Raw genomic sequence first — 23,202 nt, 5'->3', positions numbered from 1 at the left:
TAGCTAGCAAGTAATTTAGGATAGCACCATGCAGAAAAAGTCATTAATAAGTACTTATTTAGGATAGTAATTATTTTATTTTTATTTTTCCCAGAAGCATGCGATTTTATGCAGACTAGGGTCTAGGTGTTCACAATTTGTATTCAAGAGAAATATATCTTTATTTAATTTATATCGCATTTATAGGAAGCCTTTTGTTTAGATATGAACTTCCATTAATCACTGGCTCACTGCACATGCTCCAAATAAAGTTTTGAAACATCGAAGTACTTGCTTAATTTTATCAATTAATGCAAACATTAATACTGAAGTTTAATACGTGATACAGATGGATTCACCCCTTTAGTTCAATTTTGGGAAGAAGCAAGCACCATCCTTTCTTAAGCAGCAAATCTTTTCGCAAGAGAACAGTTATTGAGAACACAGGCAGCAGAACAATGCTTCTCATCTGCCAGTAATAAATGCCAAAACAAACATGGAAGTTACTCCGAAGTAATATTACATGCCTAATCTCCTAAATAAGGAATGATGACATATGTATATCTATTTGTGATATAACTACTTCCATCACGTTGTAAAAAATCTGAAGATCTTCTTTCCAATGGACACCTCACCCGGATGTTCCTCCTCTTCCTCCTCCTCCTCATCATCATCATCATTTTCAACTTCATGGATTGTGCTTCCATCTTCATCTTGATATTCTGGTGTACCATTTTCCTCCACACGATTCAGAGTCTCAGTTGCAGCAGCATTGTCATCAACAACATCTTTTGGTAGTTCAAACTGTAGAGGAAAAAATCTGTAAAAATAAAATAGAACATATAAAAATTTCAAAGAAATCAATCATCAAAACAAGGCTGTGTTACCCTAACAGCTCTATGATCTGAGAACTCCACAGTCTTTACTGTCGAGACCTGCACCAGGTTTGTGTCTTGTACATTGTCATCATCTACTGCTAATGAAGTTTCAACAACTTCAGGGGTGTTTTTATCACCCTCCAGTTTACCAGCAGCAGCTTCTTTCTCCACACTCTTTGTTGCATTTGATATGTTCTGTGTTGATGAATCTTTGCCTGCACTGCTAAAGAAAATGGGTGAAGTCAAACACTCAAGAAAATTATGACCACTGCACCAAACATTAACAGACATGATGCATGATGGTTTTGCTGCTAAATATACTTACCAGCCACATGCAAGACCTTGAAATAAAACCCTTAAGATCCTCTCACATAAATTCAAATAGCATTAAACAGTAGCTCAATCGAGCAATTCACTTTCCTACTATTTATACACACGTAAAATAATATTTACTATTGGGAAAGTATCCACCACACACTACAGCTGGACAGCCAAGATTGCTAAGCAAATGAGCAAACCAAGATTGTGTGGCTTCAATAAGGATCTTTCTCATTTCAGTTAAACATTCTGAATAATAAAAAAAACTTTATCTCACTATGTAAGGTCTGCTACATGGATCACAATACACCATTATGCAAGGTCTGCTACTCAGTTACAAACCAAATTCTTATCAACTTGAGGTCATATAAACAAATCAGGGTCAGTTAGTTTAAACTTTAAAAATCAATTTTTAAAAAGTGTTTTTTATATAAGTGCTTTTTAAGAAGCAAATAGGATTTGCTTCTTAAAAAAAGCATAAAACTGTTTATTTTAAATAAAAACAGTTTAGACAAACACATCATAAAACCATATAGCTGCTTATTTTATTTAAAAAGCACTTATTTCAAAAAAATAAGCTTAAACAAACTAGCCCAAGAAGTCTCTAACCTTTCATCATTAGTAAAAGAGAATTTATTTTAATAAACATACTACAGAACAGAAACTTCCATCTCAATAATATTTTTTTAGTATCTGAAAAATAGTAATTCTGTCCATATATTAAATAATCTAGCCACTTGAGTGGTTTACGCCGAAAGAGTTCATTTCCCACCACAGTTTAACAAAGACAATATAATAAGTACCATTCTTACTAATGCTGAAATCTAAAGATCACAATGACTAAGCAATAAACAGTTAGAAAGATCGATTGACATTATGATCTATTATTACCAAACGAAGCAATCTTCGAAATCACAATGATAAAATCAAGCCAATCAGTGCAACAGATTGGAACAACACATTCTTTCTTTATTCCTTTTTAGGAAGGGGGCAAGGGGAGGAGAAAAAAATGACAGATTAGTCCTTCAGAGTAAAAATTAACCATGAATTTATTTCAAACATATCATTAATCCAAACAGCAATACCCACATATATTCAATTTACACCTCATCCTAGATAATTATCCCCAAAAAATAAACACAATCAGTATAACATATAATGTAAACTGCTATTGATCCCAGATGAGGCCTGAGACTAAACTTACATCTTATGCCGCCTGAGATTGTATCGCTTCTCCCCAGTAACTTGCGTCAGTGGAGCAACTGTTTGCCTCTTCTTCCTGCGCCCACCAGCTGTAATACTATCTGATTGTCCTTCACTATCACCAGCATTCTGCTCACTTTCTGTAATCCTAGAAGTTTGTGCCCGTTGCCGTTTCCTTCTAGTGTTACCAATGGCTTTCTCAGTGTGACTGGAGTCTTCTCGACTGTCTTCTCTGATATGATCAGTATTGAGAGACTGCAAGCTTGCATTTTCTATTTTCTTTGGGGCTTTTCCTAGGAACTCCTTGGCCTCTTCAACAACAGCCTTCACTGAGCGTGTTCTAGCAATTCCAGATTTGCTTTTCCTCCCAGGTTTGCGCCGACCAAGCTTTGGAACAGACTGCTGCGAATCACCTGGATCTCCATCTACAAAACTATCCACGCGGCTGTGATCACCCACGGATAGAGAGTATTCATCACCAACCTCTTTACCAATGTTATCAGATTGGAGGTGTGGTGTATCTGAAGAGTGATGTGCCATCCCACCTGCTGGTTGACGTTCGTCAAAAATAACTCTAGCTCCTATATTAGGAAGAGATGTAGGCAGCTCCTCATCTATGTTCTCTACACTAAAATTGACATCTGACAGTGGTGATGTCCCAGGCATGTCTAAAGCACCAACAGCATCAGCTCTTTTACTTGGGGACAGATTGAAAATCTTGGTTGTGCATTTACGGAGCCAAGACACAGGCTTTACAGATCCAGAGATGTTAAACTCAGAAGCAGCTATATTGTCCTGGGAGTTCTTAGGAGGATTGTCATTCAGAACAGGGGAGATAGGTGAGGGAATGGCCACTCTTTCCTTAAAGTCAGGTAACTGAATATCAGATACAACAAAATCCCTAACAACTTCACCACAGCCCTTGCAACTCCTTAGCTTCTCAACAAGTTCAAGAAAATGTTTTCTTTCAGCAACAAGGCGCTCACGTTCCTTCTTAACCTTCCGGCTGAGATTCATAAGCATTTCAGAATCTTCATGCATCTCATGTTGGCCTGACTTCAGTTGCTGCTTGTTCGACTCAAGTACCTTCCTCTCATTTTCTAACCTAATCCCCTCAGCCTTCACTTCTTCCCATTCCTTCTCAGTAACATCCTTCAAGTTATTAATATTATCAAGCTCTCTTTGCATCTCCTCCTGAAAGTTTCTCTCCCTTTCCTGCAAGTCTTTCTCCATTTCCTCCTGTCTTTTCTGGATTTCATTCTCAAGATTCCTCATCTTCAATTCAAAATCTTGAAGCATTTGTGCCTTTTCATTTTTCACCTTTTCAGACAAAAGATGTTTCTCTTGCTTCATTGAATCTCTAAATGATTCCTTCTCCGATTCAAGCATCTCCAGTTCTTTCTTTATATGATCTTGCATATGTTGTTTCTCACTTTTCAACCTTTCTTCTTCACTGTTCTGAAATTTTCTTAAACTTTCTTTCTCCATATCAATACCATGCTGCTTATTAGTAATTTCTGCTCTTTTTTCATCCAGCACTTCCCACTCTTTCTCAAACCTCTGTCTCTCCTCCCTTAAGTTTTCAGCTTCCTTCATAATAAAGTCCTTCTGCAATCTGGTATGCTCTATCTCCTGTTTTAGTTCCAATTGCAAACGAGAATGCTCTGCCCTATCATCTTCAGTAAGCTTCAAATTCTCAGTCTCTTGGCATATTTGCAACTCCTTCTGAGAAATCTCAGCTTTCATCTTCTCAAGTTCAGCATTTAAATTCTCCAGGCTCTCCCGGTCAGCAAGCAGTTGTTGTTTTTCCTTCTCCAACTCTTTCTCTTTAATTATCATAGTCTTTTCTTTCTCCTTTAAGGATTTCAACTTTGCTTCAATCTCCTTATTTTGCTCCTTTATTCTCTCAGCCTTCTTATTCAAGGCCTGCTCTTCTTTTCCAACCTTTTTTTCCCTATGGTTGACTTCGACCTCCCTCTGCTCCAAGGCTTCCTCCTTGCTGCTAAACTCCTCAACGAGGGATTTCTGCTTTTGTTCCATTTCAAGTTCAACCTGCTGCAACTTTAAATCCAGAGTAGCCTTTTGTTCACCAAGGAGCTTCTCGATCCCCTCCTGTAGGAAACACAGGTTCAACAGTCAGAATGCAATACAATCATGTAAGTTACTCAAGACATACATGTTCTGCTCACAAAAAACATTATATTTAGATGTCACAAGACTATGGGTTTATATAGTGAATTCGCATTTTCAATTTATTTCCCTACTTGGCAAAAGTTGTGTAAAGTTGTCATTCCCATATTGACCATATAGGCATTCAGTTAAGCAAATGATTCTTTAAACTATCATTAATGTATAATGCCTTCAGTGTTTGATCTCTCCCTATGATGCAAACTTTATCCTTAACAAAGTAGTAAGTTCTAATTAGTTAAAAGTTACTCTGATATTTCCTTTTCCTGTAAAAAAGTTAAAAGAAATAAACGAACTGATAACACGTATGTAAGTATGCTATTTAAAATATTAAAATTCTTCGATTTTACTATGAAATACATAAATGAAATTTGAAAAGCAGATGTCAAGATAGCAAAGCATTTCTAATATTACAGCCAGAGTTTTTAATTGTGAATTGTGGAATAATGTCTGCGTGGGACACTGTAGGATGCAGAAACTAAAAAAAACGTCTTAGCCCTAGAAGCATTCATTCATTCAAAATGGAGTTTACTCTGTTCTCTTAGAAATGATTAAAAGATCAAGTCATCTCACTTTACATCACAATATCACTCTTGCATCTCAGCAAGGCCAAAAGCAGATGCATCATGTTAAGCATCTTTGAAATCTAAATATTTCAAAAAGATACACGTGTATCTCAACAATATCTTTCTTGGATTTCATTTCTAGGCAGCATGTATTAAGCAATTATAAATTGATGTATCATGCAAACAACTTTGCACAACATTTTATTCTATTGTAAAGTCACCAGGTTCCCAGACTCACTCTTTCTCTAGCACTAAGCTTTAGTTCCAGTGCAAGCAATTCTTTCTCTTTCATCTCCAGCATGCTCTTTAAAGAATTCACTTTCTGCAACCAGAATCACAACACATAAATAATGGAAAGGATCAGGAAATACATGTTTGCATAAAAAAACAGAACACACAAGTCATTGATACACAATGAAAATGCACAAAATGCACCTTCTCTTCCACATCTAAATCTGCTACTCTTTGGATTATCTCAGCTTCCTTTTCTTTCACTAAAGAATTAGATGAATCAATTTTCTTCTCCAACACTTCAAGGTCTCTTTCTTTCTGCTTAAGGTTCTTCTCAGTTTCAACTATCTTTTCTTCTTTCTCACCAAGATTTTGCCTACCATCACATAGCATATCTTCTCTTTGCTTTAGCTTCCTTTCCCAGTCCTTCAAATCTTCCCTTTGTTTGTAGAATGTTGCCTCAAATGATTCTCGACTGCAACGTACAATACCAACTTAATGAATTAAGCCACAATGCAAAAGAGCTGAAATAACATGATGTATAGAAACATCCATAAAATGTAGTGCATAGAGCATACTCAGTAGCTAAAGACAAACGCTCCTTTTGAAGCAAACTTTCACGAACATCCACCTGTCGCAATTTCATATCCAGCTCTGCATTTTTTCTGTTTATCTCAGCAAGCTTAGCTTCTGCATCAAGCAGTTTCTTGTCAACCACCGAAGACTTCTCTTCAATTCCATCAACCAATGCGTTAGCTTTAGCTAGCTTTGTATGAGAGGAAGACTTGACTTGGGCATGCTCTTCTTGCATTGCACGCAGAGCTCTCTCAAGCTGCAATTGATTGATTACCAAAACATCAACATCAAATCAAGGACCATCTACACAGACATCTCAAGCGACAACCCAAACAAATCCAAAAATGTCGTACAAATCTTGTCATAAAATTGAAATAGAAATAAATTGATGAGGTATTGAACAACATGAAGATCCATAAGGAAAGAGAACATGTATCATGGCGAATAATTTAAGGCCTACTTGGTTTGAGAAAAATCATTTTTATTTTCACTACTCCTGTTTTTTGTTGTTTTCACCATTTCTTATACAAATCTTCGAAAACAAGAAACCTAGTGAATATAAAGTGACATTTTTGTAATAATTAGTATAGGAAGGAAACAAAAACAGATAAAATTATGGTTTTAAGCACGCCATAATTTTTATCCAATATCAATTGTGGTTTTTATGGAAGGGTAATGCCTAAATACTGCATAATGAAGCTCAAGGTAAGGGGGAAAGTGCAGAAGAGAGGAAAAATTTAAATCCCAATCACCTATGATTAGCTCTTCCAACACTGACCAAAGTAAAAATGAAGACAAGATCAACAGAAGAAAGGAGCAAATAGCAATGCACGCAAGTAGACAAATCTAACAATCATATATATAATTGATGATAAAAAAAACATACATCAGCCCCACATTGCCTCTCTGTGCTTAATGCTTTCTTCAAATTTTCCTCTCGCTTCTCAACTTCAAATAATGCAATTAAATGTGCTGACTGTTCTCGTTTTAGAATCTCTTCAGTTTCAGCTAGTTCTTGCCTCAGCTGATCAAACTTTGAATTCCATTCTTTCTTCTCAATCAATAGGAGGCCCATGTTGTATTGGTAGTCAAAAAGCTATAAAAAATGAAAGGAACCAAATAGTTCATCAATGATCAATCATCAGAGATAAATGATTTCCACAAGAACATGCTTTTGCAATAAAATTCAATGATGGGAAAGTTAGCAACCATAAAATATTTCATAAATTGTAATGCAAAGGCCACCAAAGAATTTGTTTGGTTACACACATAGATATGTTCATGTATTGGTTACAAATGTAGATATGTTCATGTATTAGTTACAAGCGTAGATATGTTCATGTATTGGATGCTTCACCAGTACATATCATGTGTTAGAAACCACTAATTACAATGAATCTTAATTTTAAAGTGGGTCAAATTATTTTCTTTTCTCAGTGTTTTGCTACCAGTGGGCAATAGGCAGTGGTTTATGTTAACAAGAAGATGTCCAAGAAGTGTGCACTTAGTTTGAGTTTGAAGAATTACAATTACATATTTATTATGTTTTATATATTAATATGTATATTATATTATTCACATATCTATATACGTATCTTCCCCCATATCATTTTCTATATACCATAAGAATAGTTGAATTGCATCACCATAGAAAACTTGAATCGTATTCAATGGCATATATACACATATCAGTATCTGTTTATCATACTTTCATTCCTGTAAAAGTCCTTTTACACATTTCCTACAATATATATATATATATATATATATATATATATATATATATATATATATATTTGCTTTATAAAGTACTGGAAAGCAACTGACAAGGATTTGAAATTTATTGCAGTAAGGAAACTTTTATATGGTCCTCTTCTACCCACTGTTGGCCCATCCAAATTCAAAACCATGTTATAGTTTCAACCCCTGAATCACCCATTTAGATGCAATAGCATAAAATACTTTGCCTTCATTACTCTACCAACTACAACGCTTCTTTCACAGCCACATTTGCCAGTAATTTCAGCAACAAATAATGGCTGCATTTTTGGGGAAATGGGGGATCCAAACTCATGTACTTGCTCTCAAGTTCACAGTAGAATCAATCAAAATAGTTCCTTTCTCTAAACCATATCAGCATCGATAGTGACATCAATAACAATATTCAAAACATTGGCGACCAACTGCAACTATAGATTCAAATTGATCAATCATAAATACCAAATACCAAATGCCAAGTGCCAATCAATCATAAATTTAAACCACAAAATGTATCTTAATAAGAAAAAAAAAAATCATAAAATAACAAACTAAGCAAAAACGCATTAAATCAAACGAGTCAAACCCTAAAAAAGGGTCTCAAACCAATAACGATGAAAATTTGAAAAATTATTGAAACCAACCTCTCTTTCGAGCCTAGAAACCTTCTCCACGAGCGCTTCGTGGTCCTTCCGCTGCATCACAGCCTCGTCCAGCAACCCTAACTTGGTGAACCGTTTCCAGTCCTCGGCGTCCCCCGCGGCGTCAAGCCCCACCGCAACGGTGGTTTCCGTCAGAGACCCCAACGGCGGCGGCGGAGGACCCTCGGCGACGGCCTTGCCCTTCGCGGAGGCGGAACCGCCCCGAAGGGGAGTGAACGCCGCCGCGGCCGGCCACGCCTTTCTCTGCGGCGTGAACATTGCGCCCTCGATGCAACGAAAAAAATCGCCGGAAAAGTGAGAGAAAACGAAACCACGGTGAGGGTTTCGCCGGAAAAGAAATAAGGGAGGGATTGATTTGCGTTTTGGTGAAGTGTGTGAAATTTTTTGAAAAGGGTAATAAAAAGGGTTTTAAAGGTTTTTTGCGAAGAGAAACTCTCGTCCTTTTAGGCTGTAGCAGAGTCTGTATTTTGTACTACTACACCAATTTGGATTGCAATAATTTGAGATTTTTTGTGCGACAAATGAGGATATTAAATTGGGGAAATTAAACGGTCCATTTTTGTGCGACAATATTGTTTGAAGACACTTTTCTAATCTAAATGTTATCATTTAATAGTTCATTGAAAAGTCTTTTTTCAAATACATAATTTTTTTTTATTTAAATTTTTTTATTTTGTAAATATTTTGTTTACATGAAATAATTTAATTTTTTATATTTGAATTTTTTTATTAGAATAAAAGTAATTTAATCTCAATGAAATTAAATTTTTCATTTTTAAATATTTATTTTAAAATTAAAATTTCAATATTGAATAAAAATAAATATTAGTCATTTTTTAAATACTTAAATATTTAAAATAATTTTATTTTAATATTTAATAATTAAAAACATAAAAATAAATAAATAATAATAATTGGATTAAACAATTTTAAATCTTACATAATATTCTTGTATTAACGTTAAAAAAACTAGGATTAAATAATATTGTAAAATTAAAGATGAATGATATCTAATTTCTTGTTCAATCTAATTCCTTGTAAAAACAATTCAATTATGCAGTCTCCCAATAATTTTTAAAAATATATTGAAAATAAACAATTATATAATTTAAGGACAATCATCTCATACAAAATTCAAATATTAATATTAATTTCATTCTTAATAAGAGAAGAAAATACTTCAATACATATCAAGACCTAAAATCATATATTATTCACGTTGATGTAATTCCACTAATAATATTTAATCATTCACGAACTATTTTAAAGATTAGAGGATTCAAAACAAATAACATAGTTAAACATTGTTTGAAGGATCAACTTTTTTTCTTGTTTTGTAAGAATGTAATTCCTCTATTCCTTGTGCACGATAACCTGACATAGAATAAACAAAATAATATAAACCACAACAGGAAGGATAGATAACTTAGTATGACATATGATTCCATTCAATAAAAAAATTAATTGAAATGGGAGTGCAAATTATACCAAGGAAATCACTAATAAGATCTAAATATCTAATCATCTACAATTTCTAGAATATGACAATTCATTCCATTTTGTAAGAGAATGCTTATGTCTAATATGTTCATAATGTTGTTAGTTTAAGCATAAAATTTAAGTTACTCGTATTATGTTGGATATTTCATCATTTCTAAATGCTTTCCATAGGACTTGTAAATGATTTTTCAAAGTGAATTCATTCTCAATTTTGAAGTTGAAGTATTTAAAACACTGCATGTGATTTGGTATTTCATGCTTGCAAATGAGTTGAAGTTGAATGAAAGAGATGTGTCGTTCTCTTTAGCAAGCAAGAGAGGACTAAAAATGGATGAGAACATAAATCTGAGGAACAACTTGCTTTGCAACAAAACTTCCTTGTTAAAATTATCTGACATAATATCTAAGTATTAAATTAGAGTATGGCCGTTTCTATCCAAATAATGAGGCATGATGATGAAATAAAATTCAATAATACAAGCAAGAGTGCATGAATGTAAATAACCAACTATGAGAAGCACATAACAAAAACACATTGCTGTCAAGTGTTGCTAAAATTTTATCACACCTAAAACCCCCCTGCACCTATTCTCACTCTTTCAAATAGATCCCTAACAAAGTGATCTTTCATTACAGAAAATACAGTAAAATCATCATAAATAAAATTTTTACAAGAGTGAAAATATCACTTCAATTAGGCATAAAAAGACACAATTTTTTTATTTGAAAGTGAAATCCTTTAAAAATGACCTAAAGTAAAATTTCAATTCCTACGATTTTAAGTTGGGCCGCCTACGGTGTGAGAGTAGAAAATTTGAAATTCTTACCGTTTAAGTGGAATTTCAATTCCTACGATTTTAGTCTATTAAAATCCTTTAAAAATGACGTAAATTTAAATTTTTTGAAATCTCGTATCCAAACAACTAAATTATAATAGGGATATTTCAAATTCACTAAAAAAATGAATTGTCTTATTTAAATACCCCATTCAAACCTGATGAATTCCAAAGAATTGTTTTCAAGCAATATTGGCAAGGTTAGGATGAACATTATGAATGATACCAAAAGGATGTGGATTTGGAATATAAAAGCTAAAAAATAATTATATCTTTAACTAGCTACCTACAATGTTGCTTAAATCATGTAAGGTTTTTACCATCAAGGTTTAGTCTTCAATAACATTTGTTAATGTTGTTACTAAGTTGATTAAATATTGTAGATATTATATGTGACTGTAGTCTATCAAGAAGACTATAAATTTTGTTGGTGCTTGATTCTTATGATTTCTTCCATCAAATGGATAATATACATAGGTTAAGATGATATTCGGGATCCAAAACAAGGAATTTTCCTTGTTGGTCCTTGGTAGGCACAAAAGATACACAACTTGCAAAGCATGACGAACAAAAATTATATGTCTTCTAAGCATCTAAAATAAGTTTGTTGTCTCAATTGCTTGTAATATATTTTCACTCATTTCAAATGTGTTTCCACTTAGGAGGATGAGTCTCATAGCACCCTTCTTGTGAAACCATTGTAGTGATCATGTAGATCATAATAATTTTGGGAATCCTAACCATGTTGGCTTGGGAGAACTCATTTGAATTGCAAGTGGCCGTTGATTATGAGATTCATTGGTTTCAATACTAACTTACAAGTTGAACTCCTCTCCATATTGCAAAGGCTTAATTTGACTTAGGATTAAGGGTTTTAATATGTGCAATTATACATAAACTCAAAGCTTGCTATTCAAAGATCACCCACATTTTCCCACCATACCATGTGTATGCCTAAATTATACAAATCATTCATGATAAGTTACAACAAGATTGGTAAGTTAACTTTGATCATACACTTAGAGAAAGTAATTACTGTGTTGATTTCCACCAAAGATGAGAATAATAAGAAAGATATGATGCGTATTCTTGTAATTCAACCTCATGGAATTTGCAACGTCTTATTTGCATATAGTAGTGAAATAACTTTCCTTCATGCTCAATTTGATTTTTTTTTTCTCTTGGTTGTATACAGGTTACAATACAAAAAAAATATAGCATATGTGATCATGCTAATTGTTAGACAAAAAAATAATTTATTCAGTTATAAAATTCATACCATATGCTAAAATTTAATTAAACAGTTGAATAAAGTTTTCATATGTGAAGAAGTGTAAATAGTAAGCAATGAAGCTTCAAAATATTAATATTACTACAAAGAAATTATACATTATCCTTAAAAAAAGCAACTATAAGTAGATTATAGATTATAAATTTGATATCTTAAAAGAATTAATTTAAAAAAATGAAAACTTTTAGGATTTCAAACAATAAAAGTTGTTATTTTATTATTTGTATAGACTTCTAACAATAAAAAAACTGTATTATAAAACATAATATTTAAGCAATGATTTCTCATTAGTTTAATTAAAATAAATTTTAGTGTATTTCTTTTACATTATCAATTAATTAAACAATATTTTAAATATAATTTTCAAATAGAAATTTTTAACTAAATCTTTTACCTATCATATCATAAAAAAATCTTTTACCTATCAAAACACGTTTATAAGATGAAAGGAGAAAAAAATGTATTAATTAACTACAAATTATTTATAGAAAAAAAAGGAAATATACACTACCAGTATAATTTTTTTTTTATAAAGTTATCTAATCATATCTCATCATATGTGATAAGTTACTTGAATTTTAAAATAATTATCTTAAAGTAATTTAAATGATAATTTAAAATTAAATAAGAGTATAAAATCATTTTACATAATAATTTTTAAACTCTTATTTATATTACGGTTAAAGTAATGTTTAGGTCTTCTAATTTATTTTTAATGTTCAATTAGATCATCTAATTATTAAGTGATTCAAAATTCTCTAATTATTAAAATGATTCAATTAAATTATTTTTGTCTATTAGGTGTTAACGTCGTTAACAAATCAATTAGTTAAACCTCTATTATTATTCATGATAAAATCTAATGTAAATGACCTGTTAATAATGTTAACACCTAAATGATTCAATTAAATTATTTTAAATAATTAGATAATCCAATTAAACCACCTAATAATTAAAATACCTAATTAAACATTACAAACAAATTAAAAGACATAAATACTAATTTAACCTTTATATTATTGAATCAAAGACAAACCTTGGACTAGATTTTCTCCCTCTCAAGTCTCAAAACCCAAACATCCGCTTATCTCTAATTTCCATGTAAGGCAAAATCATATGCTATATATATATACTAAATAAATATTACATCATCTCATTCACATTGTATCACCCCAGTTCAAAGAAACTTGACACCGATTAGATTAGGGGCTTCGAACAAGGAGCCCCGAAACCCAAACCCTAATCTGATTCGCTTTCGATTATGGCGTCTGAGAGCGCTTCTCGATCGAGTTCCGCGGCCGATTCGTACATTGGGAGCTTGATAAGCTTGACCTCTAAGAGTGAGATCAGATACGAAGGTATTCTCTACAACATCAACACCGAAGAGTCCAGTATTGGCCTCAGAAACGGTATTCTTCTGCTACCCACTTCTTTTTTCGTATGAATTTCCCTCAATCCTTTCTTGGTTTTGTTCTTTTTCAGTTTAATTTGGCTCCTTTGGTTTCAGATCTCTGAATTCGCTGACAAAATTTGATCTTTGTTATGTTGTTGTTATTTTTATTATTTAATTCTGAAGAGTGGGTTTTGTCACAGGGGTGTTAATTCGTGCCACAGGCAAGGAAATTTTTTAACTTGTGATAGTTTTTGGGGCCTTGATGTTTTTTTTTCTCCCTGCAGCATCTGGGTTACATGTTTTTACTGATATCTCTCAAGTTTGTTATGTTGTTTTAATCTGTATCTGTTTGAGTTTCTGAATTTTGCTCTTTATGTTAGCATGTGATTCTCACTTGGACAATGACTTGCGTTTGATTCTTGTATTAGTTTGTTATTCGCTGTTTACTTTTGTGGATTGTACAGTCATCTCATTCCGGATCAGTGGAAAGCTTGGTGAACGATAAATACAAGGAGCAAATAACAAACCTGAAAGCTTAGAAAGTCCCTAAGTCGTTAGCCAGTTAGAATCATGTGCAACACTGAAAGAAGCAAAATTCAAATACTACAGTGGTGATGGATTAATGGCAAATCTTCCAAACACTAAGGCCACACTGAATTAAAGAATGGAAATTCATAATTTTCCCTATTCTGTTTGGGATATTAATGTCAGTGAGAGAATAATAATTGGCATACGTATCTCATATCTGTTTTCCAGGATTGGCAATCATGCACTCTAGAACTGTTGTAGTGTGTCGCTTTGCAGTTCACTCCATGTAGTGTGGTGCGTTGCAGTTTGCTGTCATTCCTGGAGCGTCATGAATTACAACCATTTGTGGCAGTAGTGGGTGCAACTTTGATTAATGGTTGAAACCCGTTTACCCCCACAATATGGTGTCATGTAAGGTTTATTTTGGGAGGCATTTGAGTTATTTCACTCCCTTCTTCAAGATTTGAAATCAAAACTCTATTTTGAAACAGTAACCCACCCTCGTATCTCTGAAACATGACCCACTACTTTTTGGTGACATTCCCGGCAATTTCTGATGTTTTTTGGCACCTTCCTGGTGTTTCCTTGCCTTGCTCTGTTCTCTGCACTACATCTGATGTTCTGTTCTACTTTTTCTATTCATTTCTATTCAGTTCACTCTCTCACTGTTCCCTGCTCTCCCTCAGAGATTGTTCTGCCCTTTCATTTTGTTATACACAGCGCTCAGTGTTGTGAACGCCATGGATGCTTTTCCTGCTGGAATAGCAGGAATCATGGCATAATAGAGCAGCTTCCATGAGTGCTGCGCCTTATCCCTTTAGGCTATTATGTCAGCACAGCTCTTTCTGACCTGTTGTCCCCTTCTCCATCTGTGATCTCTCTCTCTCTCTCTCTCTCTCTCTCTCTGTTTTGCTCTCTTTCATTTACAATTGAATCTCTAATAAGGGGGAGGCAACACATAGCTACTGGGGTCATAGGATTATGGTAAACAAAGGGTTAGGGGAATGTGCCAAAGCGGTTTTTTCTCCTTTTTTTGTTTTGGTTTTTTGGGCCTCTATTTGAATCCAGTTTAGATTCTCTCTTTTAAATTTAAAGCGTAACATATAATATAATTAATAAACTAAACATAGTAAGAAAACACTAAATAACATAATAAAATAAATTAATAGCAGTGTTATCAATGGTAGAAGGCCAATATTCCGTCATATAAACACACCATTGAGGCCTATGCACCGCCATAGTGGGCATCCCTTCACAAATTGCCTATGGCGATTGGCAAAAAAACAATGTCGTGCCATTCAGCCAAAGTGGTCATAGGGCTGCCATTTAACAACACTGATTATAGTAACAAATTTTTTTTAGAATAGTTGGCTTCCCGCTATCCTGCATAGTGATATTGGAGTCAGTCACTCCTTGCCATGCCACTATTCGAGATTGATAACAATCATTTTTTTATAGTTGAGCAATATATGCACACACGCACACACATGTTAATGTACACAACTTATTTTTTAGAAGGAGTACCGGTACCTTAACAAGTTACACTTTGGGTGTGTTTTAAGAAAATTAAATTTATATGCCCAGGTATTCCTTCTAAATGACATTTTGGTGTATGTTAGTAATAAATGTTGTGCTGTTTGGTTACAGTTCAAATGATCAAGATTGTTGATTGTTAGCTTTCATATGTGCAAGATTTTCATGCAACAATGTGGATATTGCTGCTTTGATTTTACCACCTAAACATGTTTACTATCATGGGCTGGATTGGTGGAGTGATGCTTTTGTTTTTTGTGTTGTAGTGCGGTCTTTTGGAACAGAAGGAAGGAAAAAGGATGGCCCACAAATCCCTCCCAGTGACAAGGTTTATGAGTATATACTTTTCCGTGGGACTGACATCAAGGTATCATGCATGGAATATATACAAGTGCTTTTTCTAAATAGTTAATGTATTTGCACCTGATTTGGTTGAGTGTACATTAGAAACAATAGCATGCCACTTGTGTGACATTTTGTAAAGAAACTTTTTTGGTTCAACTTGGTTCTAGAATCTTTGAATACAAATACTGGGAGATGGAACATTAGGAGGATGATTCAGATTTTCTTGTATGTTTTACGAGTTAATTTAATAGCTCAATAAAATCTTGTTTAGATGTTACTGTGTGTAAATGTTTTCTGATTTATGTCCATATTATACAAGAATCAGATCAGCTGAGACATCTGTCTTAATTTTTTCTGCAGGATTTACAGGTTAAATCTTCTCCACCTGTCCAGCCTACTCCACAAGTCAACAATGACCCAGCTATTATTCAGGTGGATGAGAAAATTGTTGTCTGAATTAAGAACCAGTTAAATTAATCACATCCTAATTATATGAAATTGCATATGCAGTCTCACTATCCTTTCCCGGTGACCACATCTACAAGTTTGCCTTCTGCTGTAAGTGGGTCTTTGACTGATCCTAGCTCTCATACCACACAACTTGGACTTCCCGGGTCAAATTTTCAAGGGCCCTTACCTTTGTATCAACCTGGAGGGAACATAGGATCGTGGGGAGCTTCTCCACCTGCTCCTAATGCAAATGGTGGTCGGCTTGCTATGCCACCAATGTATTGGCAAGGATATTATGGTGCCCCAAATGGGCTTCCTCAATTACACCAACAATCTTTGCTTCAACCGCCACCTGGTTTATCAATGCCTTCATCTATGCAGCAGCCAATGCAGTATCCCAATTTTACCCCCCCTTTACCTACTGTATCTTCTAATTTGCCTGAATTGCCATCATCTTTGCTGCCTGTGAGTGCTAGTACCCCTAGTGTAACATCTGCTTCCTTGCCTCCTAATTTGCCTCCAGCACCTTCTGCTTTGCCTCCTGCTCCTTCAGCCTTGCCTCCTGCTCCTTCTGCTTTATCTCCCGTTCCTTCTGCAACGCTTGCTTCTGAAATTTTTCCAGTATCAGTAGCAAATAAGGCACCCAATGTTTCAACTTCCGCAGCCATGTTAGCTTCTAACTTACCATCACTGGCTTTGCTGACCAATCCTGCTCGAGATATCAATGCTATAGTGCCACCCATTTCCAGCAAATCGAATGCAATTTCAGGTTCAAGCTTGCCCTACCAATCTGTATCCCAGTTGTCTCCTGCAGTTGTTGAATCATCGACTTCTATCCACACAGAAACATCAGCACCTTCTTTGGTAACCCCAGGACAATTATTGAAGCCTGGACCAATTATAGTTTCTTCGGCTCAGCCTTCACAAGCACCTCATAAGGATGTTGAAGTTGTTCAGGTATCATCAACATCATCTCCTGAGCCATCTGTACCAGTTTCTGTGGAAACTCAACCACCAATACTGCCATTGCCAGTAACTTCACGGCCCAATCACAGGGTATCCTTCTTTCTCTTGATCTATCAGTTTGTTTCATGCAGACACACACACACACACCCACTTGTTATGGTTTTGCATGTGCTTGTATGTTTTTATACAATATGTTAACATGGTGGAGATCAGAGCCTCGTAAATTAACTAGAATAATTTCATCATCCAAAGGTATTTAGTGAGTTTGGATGAGCATTTTTTGCAAAATTGATTTTGGTTAGAAGTAATGGTTAGAAGTAAGTTTGTTTGGACGAGCATTTACAAAATTGATTTTGAATGAAATTAATTTTGTATAATTGATTTTGAAGGAAAGTTATTCATGATTGGATGTTTTTATCTTGAAAGCAAGTTTGATGTAAAACATTGTCTAAATTTTTCCACTAAACCCAAAAGTTATGTTTTATCACTAATAGTTAAACTTAAGTTTTGCAGCAAAATCACTTTTTCCTTAACAAATAACTAAACATCTAAATTTCTACTAAAATCATGTACTGGAAGGAAAATCAATTCTAAAGCTTTCGATCATGAAACCAAATGCACTAAATTCCAAGGGACTTGTATTTGAAAACACTTATCTAAAAAGCAAGTTTGTAGTGAAAGTTGATATAAAATTTTCAACTCAATGCATGAGTTATATATTTTCATTTTAGTCCAAGTTGGATGTGCATTTGACGTGTTCTAATGTTGTTGCAAACATGGCAATTATATGACACTTTCACTTTAATCTTCCATGGCAAGTTGCACCCTTCCCATCCTGTAAGCTAGGCTATGATCTATTCTGGTGGAATATGGGGAAGTTGTGTTATGTAATTTAGATTGTTTACAAACTCTTCCCTCTTGATCAACTTTTCTGTTTTCTTTCCGTTTCTTTTTGCAGAGTATTAGTGTTGGATTTGTTTTGGTTTGTCTATGGTTTTAATTGGTGACTTCCATACTTGAATTATGATGATCGATGAACCTTTCTTAATTTGTTTGCTTTGTGCTTTTATCGAATAAAATTTGCACCAAGTGATTAATACCTAATACCATAAGTATGAATGTTTAATTATATTATGATTATTATCTTATTTTGTTTACCATCTATTCTGATTGAGATCAACTTCTGACACTACTTGGTTGCATTTTTTTAAGCCTGGTGGAGCTCCTACCCAAACTCATCATCATGGCTATAGTTATAGAGGACGTGGAAGAGGAAGAGGAACTGGGGTAACTTTCAATTTACTGTTTCATTTATATTTGTAGGCATTTTTAGAATCACTTGTACCGATAGAAATCGAGAATGTATTGAATGAATAATGATTTGGAGTTTTAAAGGCTTTCTTGTTTTGAGGGGAAGGGGGTGGATGGGCTTGGGGTTGTTACTTTCGAGTTTTCAAACTTCAATCATCACTTATTATAAATATCTACAATGAAATATGCTCTATTTTATGTTTTTTTTTATAGTAAATGTTGGATCATTAAGATTAGCTAAATGAATCTGCCAGAAAATTGTCAATATTTTGATTTTGTTTTCTTCTATTGATAAGATTATAATTGTAATATTCAGTTGAGTTCATGAAAAATTTGATTAATGTTTGCAGGGTTTCCGCTCAGTCACAAAATTCACTGAAGATTTTGATTTCACAGCAATGAATGAGAAGTTCAAAAAGGATGAAGTATGGGGTCATCTTGGTAAAAGTAAGTCTCATTCAAAAGACAATAACGGGGAAGAAAATGCCTTTGATGAAGATTACCAAGATGAAGACAATGACGATGTATCAAACATTGAGGTTAAGGTAATGTTATCTAATGTGCAGCTTTATATGCATCCAGTTTTTACCGACATGTATTTCTGTAATTTGTTTTCTTGTCTTCCTATCGTGTTTGTTTCTCTGTTTTTCATGGTTTTTGCAGCCTGTTTATAACAAGGACGACTTCTTTGACTCGCTCTCTTCCAACATGCATGGTAATGCTTCACAGAATGGAAGGACTCGATACTCCGAACAAATCAAGATTGATACTGAGGTAATTTCTCTCGTTCTTAGATTTCATATTTTGGGGTGACAATGTTAATACTTTTGGTGATTTGTGGTTCAGACGTTTGGCGATTATGTGAGGTACCATGGTGGTCGTGGGGGCCGTGGCCCTGGCCGTGGTGGACGTACTCGAGGTGGTTATTATGGAAGAGGAGGAGGGTATGGCTACTCTGGACGAGGGAGGGGACGCGGCATGCCAAGTCGCACTTTGTAGGTGGCAGTTAATGTTTAGTCATGAACATGGTGGAGAACAAGAGCCTAGGTAGCCTTCCATTAAAGAACCATAAGTATGTTAGAGATTATGCTTCATTGTTGTGTTGCCTGTTATGTGTTTGTTTCACAGAATAAGTAGGACATTTTTTTTTCTCTCGTCATATTACCCTCTTGTTACTCCTCTACCACTTGGTTTGATGGAAAGATGTTTGTACAACATATTATTTTAGCTTATATCAACAGGCAGAAGTTTAGACTAATTTATTGCAGGATTGTTGTTTATGCATGTAATTATTAGCTAGTTATTATTCGCTCATCCATTTCTCTGTTGGTCATTTGGCTTTAATGCCTTTTATTTGGTAATAATGGTTGTAAGTTTTTAGTTTTCAAATATAAATTTCGAAAATCTGTTTGGTTAAATAAAGACAATTGGTTTTAATTTATTTCAGACTTTTTAATTTAATTTTAAAATAAAAAATTAGTCTTGGATCTTAGTTGCAAAGATAATTTTTATCGAAAGACTTGTAAGTTGCAAAGATAATTTTTATCGAAAGACTTGTAAGTTGTAACATTACTATCATTATTGTTATTGTCTTTGTTATTTAATTGTTATTGTCATTGTTATGTTTGTTGTCACAATTTGTTATAAATGTAAGAATTAAAAATAGAAAAAAAGGTTATGTACTAAATTGTAAAAGATTTTACAGACATTTAATTATAATTTATCATATATAATAAGTTTAATAATTATCTTAAAATAATTTAAATAGTATGTGACTTAATGGTAATATAAAATTGTTTTATATTTTGATTATATAAATATTAAACTCTTAAAATATATATAAAAAATCATATATCATTGTTGATTGATTTTTATAATAAAAATAGATTTATATTTAATTGGGAAATTATTTAACTCTTGTGCAATATTTAACAATAAAGTGTTTACTACACAATTGTAAAAACGATAACTCTTGCGCAATATATTATAATTAAAAATATTTTTCTTAAATTTATAACATTTAAGTTTATAAACAATATTTTGAATAAATTACGATATTTAACAGGGTCTACAATGATGCAGGTTAATTATTTTTTTCAAAGATCAATTAGAAGAAATTTTAAGATATAATAAATATTTTTTGAGAGAATATAATAATTTTAAGATATAATAAAATAATTAATCAGCCCAAAAGTGTTCATATTTCATATGCTAAAATTTGGTGAAGGATATATTCTATTAAATAAAAGACCACCCACGTGGCTAGTGAGAATAACAAAAGTGATAGTGCAAATAGCAACTCTCCGTCCAAAATTCTCAAAATGTAAAATGAACTGTTGTGTTGTGTGCGCGGATCCGTTACACTACGCTTCACTCACATTGTGGCGCAACTTTTTGTGACGACGGCACCATTAACTCAACCGGCGATTCCAACGACCTTCTCTGGTGAGTTTAAAAGGATTTTCTCGTTTCCGTGTTGCGACTTGCGATCTATCATCATCAACGTTATTATTATCTTTTTTCATTTTTATCACCAGTATAATATTTACGCAATTATCTCAAAATGTAAATAAAAGACCACCCACGTGGCTAGTGAGAATAACAAAAGTGGTAGTGCAAATAGCAACTTTCCATCCAAAATTCTCAAAATGTAAAATGAATTGTTGTGTTGTGTGTGCGGATCCGTTACACTACGCTTCACTCACATTGTGGCGCAACTTTTTGTGACGACGACACCATTAACTCAACCGGCGATTCCAACGACCTTCTCTGGTGAGTTTAAAAGGATTTTCTCGTTTCCGTGTTGCGACTTGCGATCTATCATCATCAACGTTATTATTATCTTTTTTCATTTTTATCACCAGTATAATATTTACGCAATTATTTCAACTATTATATTTAATAAAACTAAGGCCTCCTTTGGGTTGGTTTTTCGTTTTCCGTTATGAAATATTTGAAAATCAAATCTAGTTTTCGTTTTGAATTTTTAATTTCAAAACCATTCCCAAATTTCTCGCATGTATCTTTAATATCAAAATTTTGTAATCCAAAAAAAGGTCAATAGAATGTATCGATGACCAACAACCCTTGATCATGTTAGAACCAGAGGAAAGAATTTTTTGTAATGTGCAAAAAATACTGTGCACCAAATGTAATGTATTATTGAGAAGTTATTTCAATTACAACATGTATTGAGTCTATTTATAGGCAATAGTAACCATGCCTATTTACAAGGTTAACCAGTAAACCTCTTGGTTACAGACTAGAGGTATTGAATTACCCGTTTAACACCCCCCTATAATTCAAAAGTTCTAGACTTATACAATACTGAACACTGCTAAAAAAAAACATCAGAAACACACAATGTTCAGCATCTTTCTCAGCATCAAAAACCTCTGAGTCTTCAATCCTTTGGTCAAAATATCAGCCACTTGAACTTCTATTGGACAATGATGCAAACCTATCCTTCCTCTGCACACTTGATCCCTGAGAAAATGAAACTTAGTCTCTAGACTTATACAATACTGAACACTGCTAAAAAAAAACATCAGAAACACACAATGTTCAGCATCTTTCTCAGCATCAAAAACCTCTGAGTCTTCAATCCTTTGGTCAAAATATCAGCCACTTGAACTTCTATTGGACAATGATGCAAACCTATCCTTCCTCTGCACACTTGATCCCTGAGAAAATGAAACTTAGTCTCTATATGTTTGCTTTTCCCATGGCTCACAGGATTCTTGGCCAAATCTATGGCAGATTTACTGTTAATTTGCAGCTCAATCTTCTCAAAACTGCCACACTTCAACTCAGCTAGTAAGGACAATAGCTAGAGACCTTGACACGATGCATTGCATGCAGCTACGTACTCGACCTCACAGGTTGACAAAGCAACAATATCTTGCTTTCTTGAACTCTAGGATATTGGAGCACCTGATAACAAGAACACAAAACCAGAAATGCTTCTTCTATCTACTTTATCTCCACACCAGTCTGAGTCTGTATAACCCACGAGATGTAGATCACCATTCTCTTTCTGATTTGGAAACAAAATACCACAGTTTTTTGTCCCCTTTAGGCACCTCATGATCCTTTTGGCTGCTGCTAGATGAGATTGCTTTGGACGAGTCATAAATTTGCTAATCACTCCAACACCATAAGAAATATCTGGTCTACTATGACAAATGAACCTCAAACACCCAACAATTTGTCTATACAAAGTTGCATCTACATTCTGTTCACTTTCAGAGTTGTCAATCTTCAAATTGGCCTATACTGGAATTGCTACTAAGTTGCAGTTTTGCATGTGAAACCTCTTCAAAGTTTCAGTGATGTGTTTCCTCTGATGCATTATAATGCCTCTGCTAGTCTTCATGAACTCAATGCCCAAGAAGTAAGAAAGTTATCCAAGGTCAGTCATCTCAAATTTTGACCCTAGCTGTGTCTTCAAGTTCTCAATTTCCCCATGTTGCTTCCTGTAATTACCAAGTCATCTACATAAAGGCATAGCAATAGAACTTCATCATTCTTTAGAAATTTCACATAGAGACCATGCTCTACAACGCATTTCTTGAATCCACTATTAGTTAGGAATGAGTCAATTCTCTTATTCCATGCTCTAGGTGCTTGTTTGAGCCTATATAGTGCTTTCTTCAACTTCAACACTTTATCTTCTTGTCCTACAGTCTCAA

The 23,202-nt window shown here is 34.0% G+C and overlaps 2 protein-coding genes across 3 annotated transcripts; one reads left to right on the top strand and one right to left on the bottom strand.

The window, feature by feature from the left end:
- Positions 1-261: 261 nt before the first annotated feature.
- On the bottom strand, positions 262-8,836 carry LOC114386029 (protein CROWDED NUCLEI 3-like). Of its 2 annotated transcripts, none has more exons than XM_028346042.1 (8): positions 8,341-8,836; positions 6,825-7,034; positions 5,941-6,194; positions 5,567-5,837; positions 5,370-5,453; positions 2,380-4,490; positions 867-1,080; positions 262-783 (listed from the first exon to the last, which is right to left on the bottom strand). In XM_028346042.1, the coding sequence occupies exons 1-8, from the start codon at positions 8,614-8,616 to the stop codon at positions 568-570; spliced, it is 3,636 nt and encodes a 1,211-aa protein (XP_028201843.1). In that variant the 5' UTR covers positions 8,617-8,836; the 3' UTR covers positions 262-567. The 2 variants fall into 2 exon arrangements, with proteins under 2 accessions (XP_028201843.1, XP_028201848.1); XM_028346047.1 differs by having other exon boundaries at positions 867-1,077; positions 8,341-8,835.
- Positions 8,837-13,122: 4,286 nt separating this feature from the next.
- Positions 13,123-19,825, top strand: LOC114386021 (protein decapping 5-like). Its single transcript, XM_028346035.1, has 8 exons — positions 13,123-13,394; positions 15,706-15,806; positions 16,145-16,216; positions 16,295-17,290; positions 18,413-18,487; positions 18,862-19,056; positions 19,175-19,285; positions 19,358-19,825. Exons 1-8 carry the CDS (start codon positions 13,247-13,249, stop codon positions 19,508-19,510), a joined length of 1,851 nt encoding a protein of 616 aa, XP_028201836.1. The 5' UTR covers positions 13,123-13,246; the 3' UTR covers positions 19,511-19,825.
- The last annotated feature ends 3,377 nt before the right edge of the window (positions 19,826-23,202 follow it).

Source organism: Glycine soja, chromosome 2 (assembly GCF_004193775.1).
Source record: "Glycine soja cultivar W05 chromosome 2, ASM419377v2, whole genome shotgun sequence".
NCBI classification, from domain to species: domain Eukaryota; kingdom Viridiplantae; phylum Streptophyta; class Magnoliopsida; order Fabales; family Fabaceae; genus Glycine; species Glycine soja.
Note: the sequence above shows the minus strand (reverse complement) of the source record. Positions and strands in the feature narration are given on the sequence as shown.